This window comes from Myxocyprinus asiaticus, chromosome 3 (assembly GCF_019703515.2).
Source record: "Myxocyprinus asiaticus isolate MX2 ecotype Aquarium Trade chromosome 3, UBuf_Myxa_2, whole genome shotgun sequence".
Taxonomy (NCBI): Eukaryota; Metazoa; Chordata; class Actinopteri; order Cypriniformes; family Catostomidae; genus Myxocyprinus; species Myxocyprinus asiaticus.
Window position 1 is genome coordinate 4,131,298 of NC_059346.1, and position 23,703 is coordinate 4,155,000.

The window sequence follows — 23,703 nt, forward strand, 5'->3', positions numbered from 1 at the left end:
TTTCACATTTTCTTTGCAAAATCTTTATTTGTAAATGTTAAAATCCCACAATATGTGGAATTTCTACTGGAATGTCCTATTGAAATGCTTTATACTAAAATGGCAAAATAGAAGCATGAATGCTTTGATAAGTGTGCTTTAATCAAAGGAAGATTTTGGTCAAAACATGATCTACTCTGGGAGATTTACAGTACATGACCTTACATGACCCCCAAATGCCATGACCTTCGTTACCCCCACTCAACCTTACAAATGTGTGTGTTTCCAAGTCTCCATTTGCTTTAAAGGTTGTCCTAATGACTGGTTGTAATCCCAACAGTTCAAATGAGTTCAAGGGCAAGTGTATTAATGCTTCAGTGCAATTAATCTGGATTAGTCAAACAAAGTCTTTCGATACTTATCTTTAATTGCTCTTGGCAGTTTGTGCCAGGGCATCTTACAAATACATACAAGTCTGGGATTTAATGTTGTGGTGGGGGATACTAAGTATTTTTCCATAGTATTTTTCAATCAACTCAATCCAAGAGACTTTTGAAGAAACATTCCTCTGGTATTATCCATTATGGTCAAAACAAAGACTTTAGAACATTCATTTATTGCATTACACAGGCAGTCATGCATTTATCATATGCACTTTTTGTGGTCTATAATTTTTGCCATTTTAAAGTCTTATAATGTCAACTTAACATCAAGGCTCTGTTCCAAAATCTAGTGAGCTGTCTGCATAGGCAGCATTTTAATGCATCACTGGCATGTTTCTGACATGAAGACTGATTCAAAAGTTAGGCAGCAAAATAACACTTCTTTTGGCCATATTGTAACAATATTATATGTATCCTTCACGTACAGTGCAGGTAATCACCAACTGTTTTCTTAAGGATCTATTTACTTAATCTATCCGTTAAAACTAATAATAATAACTCAAATTAATCAAGTAATTTTGACACATTTTTTTCGATTACCTGACAACATTTTTTTACAGTGTATGTAGAGTGTAGACAGCAAGGCAGCTCACTAGGTTTTGGAACAGAGCCTAAAACAAGCAAATAGTTCGTATAGGATGGATACGAAGTTAATCAACCATTGAAATAAATCAAGTAATAAATCAAGCCAACCCTACTGAGGATGAAGTCCCCTACTAAACCCTCTTGAGCAGCAGGGTCTAAAATAATTGTAATCCAGAGCTCTCAAATTTACAATTCTAACTTAAACTGCTCAGAAACCTGGTTTCATCATTGGGCAGTGACATATTTAAAACAGAGTTTTAAAACTAAAGTTACTGTAAGGCTAGACGGAGCTTTGGGTGGTTTTGGATTTCTTCACAGAGCAGAACAAATCGTTGAAACGCATATCTGATACCTAAAGACTGTAACAGATGCCATATCCTCTCTCGAGACTCACAGAAAATCTTCTGGAAGTCGCTGCCTGCTCTTAATTAGCACTGGAATTGAAAATAAGTTGACTTATAAGAGTAACGAAAATAATATGTAATTTCTTATGTCAGAAAATAGACTCCCACTGGGTAAAATTAAACATTGAATATGCTTCTCTAGTAAGAGGTATGGATTAATTGACTTAATTTAAGGGTACTTCTTTACTAGAAATATCTTCATATAATTTGCTAATTAGAATTTCTCATTTGTAAACTACTAACAGGTAATGATGGAATGAATGTCATAATTTAGAAACAATAAATATGGTATTTAAATAAAATGGTGAAACTGGTTAATTTGGGTGAAAATAACTCTATAAAGACACTCATATTAAACAATGAATTGTAGCTACTCCCAAAAACAACTACAATTAATGTGATCTGTGTATAACGAGAACTTATTACAACATGGTCTCAGAATCACATAACTATACCTACATGTTTGCAAAGTTATTTTTACATGTCTCGTTGTATGTATTGCAGCACTTTCCTAGTGAAGTGAACACTAGAGGCACTACAACAACATTGACTTTTATTCACTTTTACACAAATCACGAGTAAAACGGCAGGTTATCAGTTCAGAAACACTTACTTTTCGCCCTGTACTTCACACAATGCTATCTTATGACATCTAAAATGTGTACTATAGTGCATGATTTAATTGTAAGGCGATACATTTTAATGTTTGCATTACATGTACATAACAAACTACATTTACGAGCTTGTTCAAATTGTGCGGAAGCTCGACTGATTAAATGGTGCACTTGCGATGCAAAGGACGAGGTATGAGTCCTGAAGAGCACGCAAGTGGACACGTGAGTGTCATAGAAGCATCACAGAATGACTTGGTTGCTTTAGAGATCGAGTTTTTCATATCACATTTGCTTGTATGACTCTATCATTTAGGTTTAAGGTTTAGGGTAGGGAGTGGTGTAGTCGGGGCCATACGCACGTATACGCCATATGCTTACTTTTTCCCAGGGCTGTTTGCGTATAATGACTTCTAATGATCAATATTTGTGGATACCATCGGTATGCCCACTTGTTTTGCTGCTTCAGAAGTCCATAATCTACTGTCATGTTAGTTTCCCTTTAACTGTATTGGATGCTGTTTTGTGAAACTGGAGATTCTTTGTTGTAATTGGTGCATTATCACTTGAATTCTGCCATTCCCCGCCCCTGACCACCGTTGTTGCCGCCATCATCGGCTGAGGGAGTTTATGACAGTGAGTGGAGAGAGAGAGAGTCACCCTCACACTGAGGCAGTATCAGGTAAAATTAATGAACAAAATATGCCAAACGTCCTGTAAAATAAGGAATCGTCCCGTGATTAATGGAAAAAAATTGCGTTCTCTATTTTAGTGTCACACACCCAAACTGCTGAGAATGTTTCACAAATTGAGAGAAATTGACCTGAAACACACACACCTTTGAGTTGTGTGAGATATCGGCTGTTGCTTTACATGGACGCTAAATTTGACAGAAACGGCTGGGGAAAAGATCAGTGACAATCAGCATGTGTTTTCTGTCAGAAGCAAGATAAGTTTGTCAAAATCATATAGCATTCGAGTGCATGTTAATTGTTTCCCACTATTGGGATTTTAAAACACCAGTAAACACACCTATTCATGACATTACATTTTATTAGCTCGTTCTGGTAGAGAGAGAGAGAGAGAGAGGTAAGAAAAACTGCATTACTGCATTAATTCAAAATAAAAGTACAGTAGTACAGGGGTAGTTAAAACACAACGTAATTTTCTTACATTTCCCTTATGATAAACACTATTTACTGCCAAAACAACAACACTAATCCAAGGAGAAATACACTATTTTCATGTTGAGCCTTTTCTCTCTCTTTCTCTCTTTTTCCTGGTCATTGCATTAAAGCATTTTTCTCATTTTAAGTTTAGTAGGGGACGTTCACACTGAACACGTTTTTGCGTCCGTCCGAGCTGTTTTTCAATGTTAAGCAGTGTCTTGCACAGGAACGCCTGTAAATATGGGTCATTCCTACAATTCTGTGTCATTTAAGTCCCCGTTACAAGTGTGTGTGTTATTTATATTGTTTAATTTCACACTGGAGGTGTACAACACCCATTCTGCTAAATTACTTTGAGTTATTTAAAGTTTATAACTCTATTGTTTTATTTATGTTTTCCTTTATTTTGTGGTGTTAGTCATATGTGTCAAGGATAACATGTCCACCCTGTTATGGGAAGATATAAGTGTAATTAATATAATTTAAAATTTCAATATACAGTATTTATGTTAACATAAAATCGTAAATATTAGTTTACAAATATGTTTCCTATATATCAATCACAGACCATGTAGTGGCTCATTTATCCACAGAATGTCCACCCTGTTATTGTCCACCCTGATGCTGCCCATTTAACTGGAAGGACATCTGAATTTTTAGTATTTTAGCTTGACCAGTATGACCCAGTATGATCATTCTGCAGTGTGCTCTTTAAGTCATCTTGGTTGGACGGCCACTTCTAGGAAGAGTACCCACAGTACTAAATCATCTCCATTTATAGACAGTTTGTCTAACTGTGGACAGATGAATATCTAAGCTCTTCAAGATAATTTGTAACCCTTTCCAGCTTTATGCAAAGCAACAATTCTTGATCATAGGTCTTCTGAGGTCTCTTTTTTGCAATGCATGGTCCACGTCAGTAAATGCTTTTTGTGAATAGCAAACTCAAAATGTTTGAGTGCTTTTTATTAGACAAAGTAGCTTTAACCATCACCTCCAATCTCATTTCATTAATTTGATGTCAGGTTTGCCAACTCCTGACTCTAATTAGCTTTTTTTTGTTGTCTTTAGCCTAGGGGTTCACTTACATTTTCCACAGCGCTGTTAATGTTTCATGGGTTGTGTTCACTAAAGACATTAAAGACTATAATTGTTTGTGTGTTGTTAGCTTAAGCACACTGTGCTTTGTCTATACTTGTGACTTTAATGAAGATGAGATCACATTTTATGAGCAATCAATGCAGAAAACCAGCTAATTCTAAAGGGTTCACATATTTTTTCTTGCCACTGTTGATTAAAACATCTTTTATTTTTATTTTTTGCAATTCCATTTGGTACCACTAGGAGCGCAGAAATGTCACACTTTTAATGAACAAGGAAAATTAAATGAAAAACTATTCCACAATGGTGTGGTAGTTTATGACTGTCACTGTACATGAGACTAGATCTATTTCAAGGTAAGTGACGTTCACAAGTTCTGTGATTTAATGGTCTATTTCTCGTCCCAGATGTACTTCACACTTTTATTGGTCACTTTATTGACACTCACTGTGGGCGTCTAAACCGCATTTAACTGTGTAAACCTCACCCGTCTCTCTCCTTGCTACACACACAAGAACATGGCGAGAAGCATACAGCTGCAGCTTAATTTCCAGTGACTCCTCTAATCACTGTAATTAAGAAGTAATTGGCATTAATTATTCTCACATAAGCTCATCACAAATCAGCGGGAAAACGGTGGCTTCCATACATGACACAACATGATTAAAACTCTCATAGACCCTTCGAAGCTTAACAATTTACATCGTAAGATTAAGAATATCTTCACCTACTGAAGTGTGAAGCATCTGTAAATCAAATGGACGTGTGCTATCGTGTTTGAATACTGATTCATTTTTTTCTTGGTTTAGTAATGATACGTTGGAGTGCAATTTGAGCTACTCCCACCAATCAATTCTTTGAATTTATTTTTGACTATGTGGAGTAATTTATTATAGACATTTTTCTTATTTCAAAATGAAGTTGGACTATGCTTGTTTGTGCTATAGACATGAATGGTACCTCAAGTCATATACAGTAGCTTGTTGAGGAAAGGTGTGATGTTAATTTTCTTATTTTTGCCTGGCCGATAATAGAGCTCAACTTTCAGCCATCTTGGGATTTAATCAAATCCTTCATGTAAGCCATGAACCAAACCAATCTGCTCCGAGGTGAATCACAACATTACAAACTTTGATTTGAAGCAAAAAAAGTATTTAAAAATCAGACAAAAAGACAAGACTGTGTACTTACCGTCTTTAATGAGGGAATGAACTACAATCCCAAGAAGCATTGCATTTTACATTTATGCATTTGGCTGATGCTTTTATCCAAAGCGACTTACAGTGCACTTATTACAGGGACAATCCCCCTGGAGCAACCTGGAGTTAAGTGCCTTGCTCAAGGACACAATGGTGGTGGCTGTGGGGATCGAACCAGCAACCTGCTTCTGCTTACATGTTCAGTGCTTTAGTCCACTACACCACCACCACTCCCATATCATTGCGAATGATGTAATCAAAATAAAATGATTTACAAATATTAAACTACTGACTTAAAGTTACTGATTATGGGTCATTGACAAATAAGGGTGTATGAGGTGATAAAATGTAGAAATATTTAAAAAATCTCATTTAAAACACAATTATCAAGGTCGTAGACATGTAACCTTTGAGTTCATGTTGTTTTTACACATTTTTGGAAAACATTTGTAGCATTTTCTACGAAAAAAAAAAGAAAAAAGAAAAAGTATGACTTTAAAAATGTCATGTGGTGTAACTATCAAGTAAAAGGTATTAAAATTGTTTCCTTGCACCTTGAATACATAAGAGTGTACGCAACTTAATCATTAATTTCAAAAAAGTTTTCATATGTTACAAGGTGACAAATATATATTTTTTTACAAATATCATGAATTTTTAAGTCAAGAATATCAAGAAGTTTTCTCATGGTTACACCACATGACCTGAACGAAATGAGCGTTTAAATAAAAATGACAAAATATTCATATTTAATGATATGACAAAATAATGATTTGATTTTAAATCTTCTTGTGGGTCTAAAGAGATCTTCTCTGTTTTATGAATTTTGTCACATGAAAACAAAATTTCTACCTACATTTTGGTTATACCACATGACTTTGAATTGGTGGAAAAAAAGTTTTTCAAATATTAATCATATTTTAAAATAAAATTGTTTCACTGACATTTTGATTTTTTTTTAAGAAATAATAATAATAGATTATTCTGCACTGCTCATGCCAACATTTCTTTTTTCAAAAATTTCAGCTTTTAGGGAGACTTTAATAACACAGTAATTGGAAACATGTTCATCATAGAAGAGGTGTATTCAAGTAATTATTTTGTGTGAACTGCATTTGTAACGTATTTTTGAATAATTTATTAGACATAGACAAAAACAATTAGTGTCAATTCATTGACCCTTATAAGTATAGAAACTATATAGTTTCATTTAATTGCTAAATATTCAGATATACACATTAGTTTGAGAGTGTAGGAAGACCGACTTAATTGCATCATGGGAGTAGGCGGTCGCTGCAGAGCTTGTTTGGCGCGGTTTGTTTGTTGCAATTCTCTGATTGGTGGATCTTTCTCAGCAGGATCATGGGTAATGTAGTTATTCACCACAAATCCGCTATTAAACGTCTGGAAGCCCATTTCCGCCACATAAAAACAAAAACAAAAAAAGTAGTAATCTTGCTTTGGTAAGTCATTATGTTGAGATAAAAAGTCATCTCATAATTATGATTATTTCATAATTATGATTTACTTTTCCATTTAGTCATTTAGCAGATGCTATTATCCAAAGCGACTTACAAATGAGACACATAGCAAGCAATTTGTCATACAAAGTTTAACAACATCTGCAGTATAGGACTGCCAATTTCTCACAGTGTCTGGAGTAGTAAAGATGCTAGCACAGAAGACAAGGATGGGTTAAGTGCAGGTTAAGTGCAGTAGTAAGTGTATATCATTATTAGTAATTAGTATATCATTATTATAGCTTAGTGTTTCATAATTATGACTTTGTATCTCATCATTTTGATTTACCAAAGCACAATTGTTTTTAAGTGGCTTAAATGGGCTTCCATATAAGCGTGATTTTTTTTTTAAATGATACTGAAATAACACAGACTGACGGCTCGTTCAACAGCCTCTGAGCTCACGTTAGGTCTGTCTTTATAAGTAAGTTATCGTTAATAATCAGTTCCCTGTGGAAATTGTTTTTAATGGGATTTTTACTTCCAGAAGACCGGAACCAGACTGTTGTGCTTAAAAAAATGGAATAAAAAACACCCCATAGACTTACATTGAAGGAGCTTCTTGAGACTTTTCTAGAGACCAGAATATCTTAAAGAATTTTTTAAGGGGCTGTTCACACCAAAACGCATTTTTGCACCCGTCCGTACTGCTTTTCAATTGTTTTCCAATGTAAACATGCTCTAGACTGATTTTTTGACAGTTGTACTGCTGAACTGAATGCTCTACCAGTGACTATCTCTCCAATTAACACAAACCCTAATTACCCATATCATCAGGCCTGACGGGGCTGAACCTGTGTGTGTGTGTGTGTGTGTGTGTGTGTGTGTGTGTGTGTGTGTGTGTGTGCAGTGGTGCATTGAATTTGATGTTGTGTTTGCATGTCTTGCAAACACAATGAGAAACTGTTGACAGAGAGGATGCTGGTAACTGTGTTAGGGTAAGCAACTGTCAAAACATTAACACAGAAACCAGCAAACACACATGTACATACACACACAATCTTAAATCCAATCACTTAGAAATGTATTAACACACCTCACATTACTCAATAAGATGCATGATTTGAGGAAATATTCATGTCCGTAGAACAAACAGAGCGGGATGAGTTACAAACTGAAGTTTAATAGGCTACTTAGGAGTTAAACATTTTTACAAAGTAGTCTCTAGTCTTGCACACTACACACACATTGAAGTGAATGAGCCTGTTAACATGCACACCAATACTCTGATAACTTCCAAAAATATGCTTATTTAAAAAATCATACAAAGCAAGAAAACAGTGTTTACATGAGATTTGAAATAATCTAGATATTCTCTGCTTTTGACATCAAAACAGTCATGTGCACAACACTTGCGCACATTGAATAAGCCGGTAAGAATGCCGGTTAAGGCATAAAATCGGTGTGATGGACAAAAATCGACCATGTCGATCGGTTTATTCTTAAGCCGTTTATGACCGTACACCGATAAAGGAATGCCGTTTAATGTATTAATATGACCACACACATTGTTGGCTTATTAAGCATAATCAGTGTTAGAACGTGCATGTAAAAATGCTGATTGATACGCTCGGAAGGGGTGGGGCCTGTTGTTGATTGAAACGGATCAATTTGAAAGTCATTTTCATTTCTTGTTTTTCGAGGAGTCATTTCTAATCAAAACAGCTTGACCGCTTGCTATCACTGTGGGCAAACAACACACAGAAAACTTTCCACATGGGGTTTGAAGAGAAATACAGATGTCCCAGTTTCCCAAAAAGTATTAGAACACTTAAAGGGATAATTCACCCAAAAATGAAAATTCCAGATGTGTATGACTTTCTTTCTTCTGCTGAACACAAACAAATATTTTTAGAAGAATATCTCAGCTCTGTAGGTCCATACAATACAAGTGAATGGGGTCCAAAACTTTGAAGCGCCACAAATCACATAAAGGCAGTATAAAAGTAATCCATATGCCTCCAGTGGTTAAATCCATGTCTTCAGAAGTGATATGATAGGTGTGGGTGAGAAACAGATCAACATTTAAGTCCTTTTTTAAGTAAAAAAATCTCCACTTTCACTTTTACACTCTCCTTTTGTTTTTGGCGATTCAAATTCTTCATGCATATCGCCACCTACTGGGCAGGGAGGAGAATTTAAAGTAAAAAAAGGTTTAAATATTGATCTGTTTCTCACCCACACCTATCATATTGCTTCTGAATAAATGGATTCAACCACTGGAGTCGTATGAATTACTTTTATGTTACCTTTATGTGATTTTTGGACCTTCAAAGTTCTGGCCACCATTCACTTCTAAAAAAAAATGTATTTGTGTTCAGCAGAAGAAAGTCATACCCATCTGGGATGGAATGAGGTTGAGTAAATTTTGATTTTTGGGGAACTATCCCTTTAAGTCACACTTAAAAATGTATGAATGTCATTGCATTTGATATCAAAATATCAAAGCAAGTGGCATTTATTTTAAAGAAAGATAGCACAAGCACACTTTCTAACCTAAATACTTCACAAAAAGAAGTTAATTAGGTTTAAAATGTTAAAGCAGTACATACTGTATACAGTAACCTACTATTTAATTTACTGTATTGTGACACTATAATCATTAAACACTGGAATATGTCAATAATTAATTAATTGATCTCCATCTGTGGTTACTCTGCTAGGACACCTGTGTGAACTTGAGGGGAACTGATTTTATACATCCACTAAAAGTCACCATCACACCAGTGGATTATAATTCATTGAGCAAAAATGTTTTTTGTTCTGAGAAGCATTTGAGTGCAGGTGACACTTGCTTTGATATTTTGTTATCTAATGCAATGGCATTCACACATTTTTAAGTTTCCAAAGTCTTTTACACTTTTTTGTTTCAAAATGTATATTTCACCATAAGACATGAATATGAAAACATACACCGATGAGCCAAAACATTATGACCACTCATAGGTGAAGCGAATAATGTTGATCATCTAACAAGGCCACATGCCAAGGTCTGGGTAGATTAGATGGTAAGTGAACAATCAGTTCTCATAGTCAACATGTTGAATGCAGGAGAAATGGGCAGGAGTAAAGACCCGAGCGACTTTGACAAGGGCCAAATTGTTATGGTCAGACGACTGGGTCAGAGCATCTCTGAAACGGCAAGGCTTGTGGGGTGCTCCCGGTCAGACAGTGGTCCAAGGAGGGACAAACCACAAACAGATGACAAGGTATCGGGCGCCCAAGGCTCATCGATGTGCGAAGGCAATGAAGGCTATCCCATCTTATACAAACCGACAGAAGGTTGTCAAAGTCAAAGAACATTTTAATGATGGTTATGGGAGGAATGTGTCACAATACACAGTGCATCACACCCTGCTGCGTATGGGGCTGCGTAGCCGCAGACCGGTCAGAGTGACCATGATGACCCCTGTCCACTGTGAAAAGCGCCTACAATGGGCATGCGAGCATCGGAACTTGACCTTGGAGCAGTGGAATAAGGTCGTCTGGTCCGATGAGTCCCGTTTTGGGACATCATGTGGACAGCTGTTTACCTGGGGAAGTGATGGCATCAGGATGCACTGTGGGAAGACGACAAGTCGGTGGAGGGAGTGTGATGCTCTGGGAAATGTTCTGCTGGGAAACCCTGAGTTGACCATCCATGTGGATATCAATATGACACGTGCCACCTACCCAAACATCATTGTAGACCAGGTACACCCCTTCATGGCAACGGTATTCCCTGATGGCAGTGACCTCTTTCAGCAGGATAATGCGCTCTGCCACACTGCACACATTGTTCGGGAATGGTTTGAGGAACATGATGAAGAGTTCCCCAGAATTCCCCAAATTCCCCAGATCTCAGTCCGATTGAGCATCTGTGGGATGTGCTGGACCAACAAGTCCAATCCACGGCACCTCTACCTTGCAACTTACAGGACTTGAAGAATCTGCTGCTAATGTCTTGGTGCCAGATACCACAGGATACCACCGTTGGCAGTCTTGTAGAGTCCATGCCTCGGCAGGTCGTTGCTGTTTTGGTGGCACATGGAGGACCAGTAGCATATTAGGCAGGTGGTCATAATGACTGGACTGAGGAGTGCAGGCAATAATTCAGATAAGGCAGGTGATGATAAAACTCTCTTCCTGTTTTAAACACATGGGAACTATTCCACAAATATTTGCTTAACTCCTACAAAGTCTCACTAAACTCATTTTAGCAAACACTCTAAATGATAATAAATGTCTTGTCCCTTGTATGCATTGATTTACAGGGTAGAACCAGGTTAACTGAACCTTTTTTTAGCATTAAGAATGGGTGGGAAAATGTGGACGCTGTCAAAGATGGGAAATTCAATGGTCCAGTGGTTTCACGAACTAACATGCGAGCCAGTGTGATCTAGTGCAGATATAATCATATAAATTTGAGGCTGTTTCTCAGCAACAATACAGTCAAATAGTCCAAAACCAACATTTCAGAAACCAGCATGAAGTTTGATGCTCCAGTCCAAGCTGGATTGGTGCTGGTCTAGCAAAATTACTGTTGATCAAGCACTCTTGGGAAAAGGTCAAGCTATGATACTGCTCCATTGAGCATCAGTGAGTCTGTTTGGAAGCCAATGTGAACTGTACTTCACCTCTGACGGTCCTGCTTATTCATGCAGATTTATTGAAAGAAACTGTAAATGAAGGCCATTGAGAACTTCCACTGCCCTTTAGTGTGTGTGCAGCAATCATTCTAGAACAGGAACTATCGATTGATATGATTTCCCAAGACTCCACAAAATGGGGGAGAAGGGGGGAACTAGTCGATTCTTTCAATCATTCCTCAAGGACCGTCTGTATAAACAGTTTACTAAGCTATTTTTTCAAAGTGTGACTTTACGACTATCTGATGCTGTAAATACAACTACAACTAGAAGGTAATGTATTATAGTAATAGTTCATGTACTCATTCTCAATATTGTATTTGCAGCAAAGTATGACTTAAATTTCAGTCTTTTCATCACACAAAGCTTTCATACAGTTTTATATAACTTCCAAATCATATGGACTGCATTTATTATGCTTTCGTGGTCCTTTTTGGAGCTTTACAGCCCATTTGGGTTTGTAATCAGATGATGCCAGAATACATTTTAGTATGAACTATTCCTTTATTAACAAAATAGAAAATATGGGTGTGCCTTTTTATATGTGGCATTTTTCTGTAGTTACTAGATCTGGATAAAAATAGTGATTTTCCAATTAACCACAATCTTCATCTAAATGATCCCAATAACGATTTTAAAAATCCCAATATCTATCTTTTACTCTTAAAGTTTACTTCAGCTTTAGCTGTGTTGATTAATGTAACTGTTGAATAAATGGTAGGGATGTCCCGATACCATTTGTTTGAGAATGAGTACGAATACCGATACAACCTTTTCGATACTCGCCAACACGATACTTTTTTTGTTTTATTTTTAATCTTGGTTGATGTTAGTTTCATTCTAATACATTTTTAAAATCAAACATTGTATTAGTTAACATTAATTGATGCACTATGAACTAACTTAAACTAACAATGAACAATTGTATTTTTATGAACTAACATTAACTAAGATTGTTAAAAATATATTGTTCATTGTTTATTCATGATACCTTATACATTAACTGATGTTAACGAATGGAACAGAGCATCACAAATGTGAGATATTGCTTAAATATTATACAATTACCATTGATTTATTATTATAATTAGTAGTAATATTAGTAGTAGTATTAGTAGTAGTATTGAAGTGAATATTGCATAACTATATAGTAGTGCTATATTTGTGTCATAATTTGTTTTAAATTTAAATTGAGCTTTTGTTTTTGAGGAAGCTTTTATTTTGAAGCCCTTTCCGTTTCTGTGTGAATTTTGAAAGTAGCTTCTCACTTCCAGAAAAGCAGGTCGTTACATCACCCAATGTGACTATTAAACTGCAAAATACTGCTAAATTATTAAACAAATACAGTATGTAGTCTGTAAGTGCCTCGCACTACATTGTGAATTAGCGCTAAGCTCTAACGGGTATGAGCAGCCGGCGTCAGCACAATGAACGTCAGGAAAAAAGGACATTAAAACTGAAACATACCAATCAGAATTGAATAAATCGGGGGGCCTGGGTAGCTCAGTGATTAAAGACGCTGACTACCACCCCTGGAGTTCGCGAGTTCGAATCCCAGGGTGTACTGAGTGACTCCAGCCAGGTCTCCTAAGCAACCAAATTGGCCCGGTTGCTAGGGAGGGTAGAGTCACGTGGGGTAACCTCCTCGTGGTCGCTATAATGTGGTTCTCGCTCTCGGTGGGGCGCGTGGTGAGTTGTGTGTGGATGCCGCGGAGAATAGCGTGAAGCCTCCACACATGCTATGTCTCCGCGGTAACGCGCTCAACAAGCCACGTGATAAGATCCTCCGCCACCAGGATTGAGGCGAGTCATTACGCCACTACGAGGACTTAGAGTGCATTGGGAATTGGGCATACCAAACTGGGGAGAAAAAGGGGAGAAATCAACAACAACAAAAAAAGGAATTGAATACATCATATCAGGAAATATGTACACCCAGCCTTATTAGTTACCCAGAATAAAGCACTCTCCAAACACTCATATCATAAATGACAGCCAGTTTTCTGTCTCAGGTGCAACCGCAACAGTCATTATTTTCAAGAGAATGACTTTTAAGAGAACATTGTTATTCAATCTGTCAAGCATATGCAGTTCATCCATTTCAGATGAGGACTGGTGAGCCAGGTGTGGTTTGAGTTCACACATATCCTTTATATGGTGTGTTTGGGCTTTTGTGCCAGAACTGTTGTGCACGTCTGATCAAAGCTGTGCGCTTCACTGGAGACAAGGCATGCAATAGTTCACCCTGGCGCTGGTGCTTGTCTTGGCATCACCTAAAAGCAGTCTTTGTTCCCTCGTTCTAGATGAAAGAACCAATTCCTGACAGCTACCATACAGGTGAGACAACAACCTCAGTGAAACCAAGATGGTTTCCTTTAGGGATCAAAGTGGATATTTTCGTGTTTGCTGCAAAAGTCAAACATAGAGGGAATTTTTAAACCTGGTTTTGTGGAATCACGTAAGTATACCTACAATGTATATGTGGCATGTTGTACTTATCACGGCAGTTTCCTGGCAAAATGAACACTAGAGCTGCAACAACAACAATGACGTTTATCCCCATTCACACAAATCACGAGCAAAATGGTATATTATCAATTCAGAAACACTTTCTTTTAGTCCTATTCCATCTTATGATGTCGAAAACACTTTTACTATAGGATATTACCTGTAAGGCGATACATATTAAAGTTTGCATTACATAACCATAGAGCGTTGCTTGGAACTGCCGCAATATGTGTAATGAACCACATAATAGTATTTTTCAAAAATGTTGCATAAGTCACACCATGTTCATGATATTAGGGTGGAATTTTTGCAACAGAATTGTACCAAAAAAAAAAAAAAACACCTTAACTTTTATTTTATTTAATTTTTTTATTTTTTAACACCTTAAGTTTTTTTAAGAAACTGAAAGTCTCAATGAAACTATTAAAATTATTTTAAGGAGTCAAGATGAATCCGCATTCGCAACACATTTTTATGGAATATTACGGGTTCAGTACAAGTTAAGCACAAGTTAAGAAGCATTTGTTGTCCACTCGTCCCTCCTTTTTTTTTTTTTTTTTTTTTTTAAAGCAAAAATCGAGGTTGCAGTGAGGCACTTGCAATGGAAGTGATCTTTTGTTGAAACTTGTGTATTATTTGAGCTATAAAATTGTTTAAATCGTTGTTTTTATGGTCGTTTTAGGGTTTACGGCGTTACGTTGTTATCGCAACAAAGTTGTAAAATTGGGAATAATTTGACACAGAAAGGTTAGTAAGCGATTTGATCGGACTAAAATCATGTTGACAAGCATATTGCTTACAAGCATTGCATTGTTTGAATGTGTACGGATTGGCCCCATTCACTTTCATTGTAAGTGCCTCACTGTAACCCAGATTTTTGCAAATCTTTTTTTTTGTGATAATCAACATTTTGCCACAAAAGCTGTCATTTAAGCTTAACTTGCATTGAACCCGGAATATTCCTAAAGGGTCAATTTTGATTTCACACTGACTTTAAACTGAAGCAACACACATTCTACTGTGGTCGCTCTCATCTCCACTCCGTGAAGTGCCATAAATTCAAAGAGGTCATTTATTCGAAGAGTTATCCATCATACAGATATATGCTGTGCATGAAGTGGACTAATTCATTATGAGTGTCGGGGTGATATATAACAAGCACTCAAGAGGGTGAAGAGTTCAAGGTAGCAATTAAACCAGTTGGGGCAATTGAGCAGACATCAGCATCTTAAAACAAACACCAGTACAGCCAAGAGATTTACAACCACTCTTCATTACCCAAATAAAAATGCTCCAGAATTTTCACAGACAACTTTAAGTCATGCACATGACGAGTACTGTAACAATTATAAAATATTCCCATGAACCTGACAACGGCAGAGTAAATTTAGTCTGACAAACTGAATGATGCCCATGCTGTGTGTGCCCTTATGCTGGGAAATGACTGAGGGGCGAATTCACAGAGAATGAATTGCATCCGCTGATAGCGTTCTTTAGTTGCACGTGCTGTCTGCATTTTTTTTTAACTCCCCATCCACTAAAGGAATCATACAAATCAGGTAATGGCGTAAAAGCAGCCAAATCACTAGTACTGCCCATCACAAATGAGATCTGGTTAATGTGTATTTTTTTTAAACTTTTGGCACTTTTAGCAATGTGGATTTCTAGAAATTAAAGTATTATTTATTTATTTTTATTTTTTTTTATTTGTTTACTAAAAATGTTCAACAGTATATGCACATGCATTTCAGTAAACAACAAAGAAAATGCAAGGTGAATCTCACTTGTGAGCTGAATATTTGCATTGGGCTTAATTTCCAATAAAGCTATAATTTTTAAGCAAAATTATGCAAAAAGTGTGGAAAAAAATATTGAATTGTGTGCATTTAAAAAACATAAAATGTTAGCTATAAAATTAGCTTTAGCAAGACAAAAGATTCTTTTTTTTTTTTTTAAACATAAAAAATGTATTTTCCATCACAGTCAATTATCGGGTCAATTATAACACGGTTTAACATCGTTAATTAAATGAATTGTTGTTTTTTTGTTCACAATGTATTTTCATTTTATTATCAATGGGATTAACGGGCGGTAAACTTTAAATTATCGTTAGTGCTAAACGATGGTGCCAAAAGTGTCCTTTTGCACTTCATGGTGGTGATTTTGAAAACGAGTCTCACGTGTGAGAATTTAAAGTTTTACCGCCGAGTTAATCCCAGTTATAAAAAGGCTCATTCTGGTTGAGTACCTACTGTATTTGCGTGTTCCAAATGTCCCCTGATATCTTTTACAATATTTAACGTGCAGTACAATACGGTTGCCCTTTGAATAAGTGGCTGCAAGCAAATGTCCATTGATTACTGCAATCTATAACATTACAGAACAACTATAGCACACATTAGAGAAGAAATACATTCAATTGTTGTTGGTCCAATGACAGAGCTTGTGACAGCAGCCCCTTTATCACATTACAATATTTAAGCAGACGTCTGAGCGGGAGAGCAGCTGCAGGGTCCAGCCGTACTGCAGGTTGGTCACTCCGAGTTGTCAGATCTGATAAACGAGTGCCGAGCTGTTCAATTTCACATTTCGTCCTCGTCATATCCGCAGCTCGGTGATCATGCACCACTGACCCGTGCAGGGCGGGCAGGAAGATATTGATAAAACAATTATATGCTCGCCGCTCATTTGATTTTCTATTTCAATTACCGCTGGCGAGGACGGGAGCAGTGAGGATTGCACTATTGATTTTTTTTCCTGTGACAGGAAAGAGCAAGACAGGTGCTTTGATGACACTGTAGGGGTGTAATAACATGCAGTCCAGTGTCTCTGGCTTTTCTAGCAGTATTTCTCTTGTTGCAATTATGTGCTTTGGGGAGACACCATGTGTGAGAAATGGAGAAACTGAGAGAGAAAGACCTGTGATAAAGGGATTAAACTGGAATTAAATGTGTTGAGCTGTCTGTATTTCTCTAAGCTTGATATGTATTGTACCTACACGTATTGGAATGTAGTGTAATCCATATACTATACTTGTATATGGACAAACAAATGCTTAATTTGTTGCTTAATTGAAGACAGTCATAACAATATTTTGTTGTTTTGTGTTAAAGGGATAGTTCACTCAAAAATGAAAATCGTTTACCCTCATTTATCCCCAACGCTAAGTAAAAGTAAGTAATACTAAGTGCCTTATTAAACATCACTTACTATTGTTTCCAAACAGGTTTCCCTATAGAGTGCAATGAAGTCCGTTCACTTTTTCAGTTGCCCTGGAAAAGTGGCCTTTCTCATTCATTTTTTCTATAGTAATTTCATAAAAGTCTTCATACCTCCATCCAAAGCTTTAATTTGAAGCAAAAAAGTATTTGACAAAAAGACCAAGGTACAGAACTTTGCGTTTATGACTTAAAGCAAAGCTCTAAAAATAGGGCCCATGAGTTTTTTTGCCTGGCAAACGATAAAACTGCCGAACGAAAAGAGGAAATAGCGTTGTGTAACAGACATGCGAAGGCCTGTGTAGACTGACTCATATTTTCTCTCTATAAAATATGCAACCCTTCCCTCTCAGCCTTTTATCCCATGTGAAAAATTATGGACAACCAGCGATCACAAATGGCACTCATATCGCACACCCACATCACAGGGGAATTGTAAAATATTAAAACACACAACGTTGGGGGTGTGTAGCATTTCCTTTAGGGAAATTAAAATTTAATGCAGCGATACTTTAGCCCAATTTAGTAAACCTGTCAAGAGAGTGACGAGGTGCTGAAAGAACAAAGGCAATGTCACACCTGTCAAGGGCTCTTGAAAACAGTTTAGTGGAGTTGTACATCTGTGTGACCACATTGTCTGCTAACGAGAGTGCCACTGGTACCTGGAAAGCATTTCAGAAATTTTGTTGCATCTGTGAGTTGAAGTGTGTTTGTGTCTATGTTCATATGTGTGTCCATTAAGGGTGGGCGTTATGACCAAAACCTTATAATTAATTTGATATAACGGTAACAGTATAAATAATGATATAAGAGAGTGCAGTTAGTGTATAACTGTAGGGCCGAACATTTTGTATTCTTTTTACATACTGACTAATAAGTTATAGTGGTAAGTGATAATTCTTAGACTACCAAACCAATTACTTTTATGAGGCGGTTCTTTTGAATCTATAGTGCGCAACATACATTACGCAACATACAGCGCGACCAGTGTAGTCTGATTCCTGAACGAATTACTCTTATGAACCGGTTCTTTTCAATCTACAGTGCGAAACACACAGCACAACCAGAGTAGTCCGATTCCCTAGCGAATGACTCTTATGAACCGGTTCTTTTCAATCTTCAGCGTGACCAGTGTAGTGCAGTTCCCAAACAAATGACTCTAATGAACTGATTCTTTTGAATCTATTGTGCGAAACACACAGCACAACCAGAGTAGTCCGATTCCCGAACGAATGACTCTTATGAGCCGTTTCTTTTGAATCTACAACATGACCAGTGTAGTACAGTTCTCGAACAAATGACTCTTATGAGCTGGTTCTTTTGAATCTACAGTGCAAAACACAGCGCAACCGACTATATAAGTCACTGAATTCCTTTCCAGTAGCATGTTTAACAGTAAACATTTCCTTAAGAAATCTACTTTGTGCTTTTAATACTAAACCAACACAGAAGTACATAAGCATAAAAGGAACGTGAAGGGTTTAAATCAATTATGCTCCATTCTCATGTCCATTTTCCGGGCCACTGATCCATGCCGCCCAGCTCTGACAGCTCTCCACAGCTTACAGGGTAAGATGAACACACCCGCCTGGGCTGAGAGAGTGTAATGAGCCACCAGCCACAGTCAAAAGCAGTCTTAACCACTGTCTGCAGCCCAGTTAATTGCACAGCTCCTGCCATCACAGTCCAATAATAAGAACAGCAGCATGCACAGGCAATGGCAATAGTTTTCGACAGATTGACTGCACGTACTGTCTACAGTCATATGTTGGTCACTTTTTAGTCATGTTTATGTTTTAAAGCATTAAAGCACACTGTAGAGTTCTTGAGAAAATGTTTCACAATGACAACATTTTAGAAATATTGAATCTAGAGAGCAGAATATCACCATTATATTACCAACTGTTATAATACCACTTTCTGTGCAAATATTATACCTGCTCTTAAACAACAGCCAGCATCTACATTAATGTTGATATTTATTTACAACTTACTTTTGTTGAAATTTACATTTTCCCCAGTTACATTTTATTGCTCAAATAGAGATATAATATTCAGATTGATTTATTTTGCTCATTAGCTCTCTGTCAGATTGCCTGAATAATAAAATGTCCCCGGCAGACTTCAGAAGTGCTTATTCAGTATGAGCCACGTCTGTAAATCAACCTAATAAATCAAATGCAATCGCATAAGCTTTACTTAAAGCTGACAACTGACATTGCAAAATGAGATATGCATGTTTACAAATATGCACACATGGCAAATACTGTGTGAAAAGTATTCTGCATACTTGAGTTGAAGAGGAAGTTAGTACTCACTAAGGCAATGTAAAGTCAGAATGCCACAACTGAAAACTTTTAAGTGAATGGAGATTGATCAAATCTTTTTTTAGTGAACAAATCATTCTCGTTCACTTCCAGGGTTTCGGTCATAAAGGACTTGCCCTGCATCCTGTATTTAATCAAGGATGCACTTCTCGGCCGGTAAAACGGTACGCTCTTTTAGGCATTGAAAAACGTTCTTAAAGGAGAAACAGCAGCAAAACAGAGCGTTTCTGACAGTGGGTCAGAATGAAGGTGGAAAATGATCATGTTTTACAAATATATGACTGTTTTTTGTGCAAAAAAAACACGTTCCTAATATAATAAGTAGGGATGGCACTGATACGATACCAGGTTCGGTATCGGCTCCGACACTGACATTTTTAGGTGGATTGGGTAACGGACTGACGATCCTGATCCGATACTATGTGTTAGTCATGTTCGGTACTGTCAAGTTCCAAAAATGACGTAAAATAACCATTTTAATAGTTGATATGTCTTGTGCATTTTCTTCAAATCCACATTGTGCAATAGCTCTGTGAATCACAAAAGGCTGTGTTTAATAAGTAAATATATAAAATGTACGCGCAGCTCCAGCGCGTTAGTGAATGGCGCATCTCTGTTGACACACAATCGTGGCTATTTTTTGCCTTCACAGCGTTGCGCAATATTTGAGCGCTACTCACGAACAACATCTCAGATGTAGATGCTCAATAGTTCAGTTCACTTATAATATGCATTTAGAACGGCACCAAAGGTGCATTTTACCAGAATTTGAATAAGAAGCGAATTAAACTACTGTGAACTTGCCTACAAACAGACACATACAGAACTTCCTGAAGAGTTTAGAATGTCAAAATAAAAGCGTGAGGGTTTTAAATTAAAGGTGCACAATTGAGATATATTACTGTTGCATTTAAAATTCTAAAAGTCAATAATAATAGTAATAATAATAATAATAATTATTATTATTATTATTAATAATATTATTTGTTTAAAAATTGGTTCCAAAAAATAATTGTGTGAATGAAAATTGAACTGATATCTTACAACTAAATTAAACAAAAAATATATCTGAATCCTTTCAAATCCAGATACAAAATTGAAAACATTTGCAAAAAAATTAATACAAATAAACCACTGGTTTCTTTTCTACTGAACACTGACTTGATCTACAGTTAATTTTGCTGCTACATTATCCAGTAGACGTGTTAATAATAAAGTGTTTCTTAATAAGCTATACATTTATATTGAAATAATGTGTAGTTAGAGGTTTGTTTCTCTTTACATATTAAAGAGTACTCCCAATTAGTTCCACACAATAATGTAAAGATATTCTAAACTGATTATGCAAAAAAAACAACACTGGTATCGGATCGGTATCGGTATCGGCCGATACTGAGATTTCAGATATCGGAATCAGATCGGGAGAGAAAAAGTGGTATCGGTGCATTCCTAGTTATAAGTGAAACTCAAAGAACATATTAAAATAATAAAAAAGGCATGTCATGACCCATTTAATATAAAAATTAGATATTTTTCTGGAGAGTTTTTTTCATATTTTCAAAAACACACAGTAACATGTTGCCCTAGTAATATTGTTTGTGAATACAAATCTGATTTGACAACATATGCATATGTCTACTAAAGTGTCTGTTTACTGAAATCATGCTCTTACAGGAAAAGTGCATTACGTTAAATTGTGCAATCAAACTGCAATTGTGCCAAGATGCAAATCAAAAACCATAGTCATAAATACACTCATTCTTATAAATACAGTCCTCACCAAAAAGCATCGCAAACACAGCTCTTTTACACTTTGGTAAGGAAGCATCTGTCAGTGTAAAAAACATTATTGTCTGTAATAGACATGACGTTCTGTAGGACTGATGGTGACAATTGTGCATTTGTATTGAAGAGCAGCAGCTGTATAGGTGTATTATGGCCCTTTATTGTGTGAGATGTAAAGAACCACTCACCTGTTTTCTCTTTGATTTCACAGAGCACGCTGAATAAAGCCGGCTTCATTCTGTGACAGTTTAGCCCATGCTTTCTTTCAAACAAAAACACAAGATATACAAAATAGCTAATTATTCACACATGGCATTAAAATAGTTTATTATTTTTCTACGAGTACTAAATGTACTCTTTATATTACATTGCACCTCACAGATTCACGGAAGTTTCTAACCAACATAAATAGTATTCTGTTTGATCTGCATTTATTTTTCTTAAAATAAAGTGCACACATTTAATGTTAGATATTGAACAGCACTGTGGTAAATGTATAATACATTTGTTATTTGGCAACTAAGGAGTATGTAGAATCTATGTACAACAATCTCTATATTATTCATATGATCAACCGGCGGGACAAGCAACACTGTTGAATGAATGCTGTTGTCTTTAGGTAATATCTTTTGTCTTTATGTAGTATATGTAGGGTAAACAAGTTAACAAAACCGCATTACATTAAAGGAATATTCCGGGTTCAACACAAGTTAAGCTCAATCGACAGCACTTGTGTCATAATGTTGATTAGCACAAACATTCATTTTGACTTCCCTCTCCTTTTCTTTAAAAAAAGCAAAAAATCTGGGTTACAGTGAGACACTTACAATGGAAGTGAATGGGGCCAATCCGTAAACGTTAAACTACTCACTGTTTACAAGTATAGCCACAAGATATAAACAATATGAGTGTTAACATGATTTTAGTGTGATAAAATTGCATACTAACCTGTGCAAAGTTATGTCCAATTTTACAACTTCGTTGCCATGACAATGTAATGGCGTAAACCCTAAAACAACGTTAAAACGATGATTTAAACAACTTTACTGCTCAAATAATACACGAGTTTTAACAGAAGAATTAATGGAAGTGATTTTATAAAATTATAAGCTTCACATTTCTGCCTTTAAACCTTCCAAAAATTGGCCCCATTGACTTCCATTGTAAGTGCCTCACTGTAACATGGATTTTGGCTTTTTTTAAGAAAGGATGGACCAGTCGAAATAATTTTTTTTGGTGATCAGTATTATGCCACAAATGCTGTCGATTGAGCTTAACTTGTATTGGACCCGGAATATTCCTTTAAGGCAAGAGTCAACTACAATGAAGGTAATTATGGGGCTTTTTCTTTAATTTTTCTTAATAAATGTCACAAACTATTTTTATATGTCGTCGGTTTATATGCCAAAACAATGGTTTGATGTCTTTGTATGTTTACATTTTTTTCTTGTTTCATGAATTGTTTTGTATTCTGTAGCTAATTGTCTTACTGTATAAATTTTGCCGAAAAGTCTATAATCTTGCAGGCTATTTAATAGCAGGTTGCATTGTGCCAACTTACCCCATATAGTGTGACAACATAAAATGTCAGTGTGTGTGTTAAATGAACTGTATCTTTTTTTTCCCCCTTCTTTTTTTCTGGGAGATAACAATGGAAATGTGCAATAGCTTTTTAGTAGTCAATACTTTAGGTATGTGCAGAAATTGCCTTTAATAAAAAAATAATAATAATATTTGAAACTGCATATAAATACACATTGTTGACACTATAGTAATTATAATAACATATAGGCTACACTACAAGTAAAGTGTTACCAATTATTCTGCAACTAACTTTGCTTGAGCCTCGTCCAGGCTTTGGTCGGTGATGGTCATAATTTGATGCAGAATGTCCCCCAAGTCCTGTTTATTTCTCGCGTCTTCATCTGTCTCGTGACCGTGAGAGACCGGTAATGCCACCGAGTATCCGGTGAGGGTCACACCGCCAAGGGTGTGCATCAGATGGCTCTGCTCGTCCATGCTCCGTCACGAAAGGCTTTTAATTCCTTTAAATTCCACACAGGAGAGATGTTGATGCTGTCCGGGAATATATCCGCTACATGGAGATGCAATAAAATGCGTAAGTGTGCGCAAAACGATCTGAAGTTAATGCAAAACTGTCAAGTCCACTTTGATGCTTTAATTGTTCTTTATGCTGAATTCTTTAGTGTTGCGCTCTCACAGTGT

General features: G+C 36.4%; 1 protein-coding gene across 2 annotated transcripts in view; it reads right to left on the reverse strand.

The window, feature by feature from the left end:
- The window catches only part of LOC127423457 (pre-B-cell leukemia transcription factor 3-like), a 75,837-nt gene that overhangs the window by 51,970 nt on the left and 164 nt on the right, over nt 1-23,703 (reverse strand). For both annotated transcript variants that reach the window (XM_051667781.1, XM_051667773.1), the window contains exons 1-2: nt 23,312-23,703; nt 21,666-21,739 (exon numbers count right to left, since the gene is read on the reverse strand). The exon at nt 23,312-23,703 is cut by the window's right edge and continues 164 nt beyond it. In XM_051667781.1, coding sequence (XP_051523741.1) covers nt 21,666-21,739; nt 23,312-23,496 — 259 coding nt within the window. In that variant the 5' untranslated portion in view covers nt 23,497-23,703. The remainder of the gene's footprint in view (nt 1-21,665; nt 21,740-23,311) is intronic.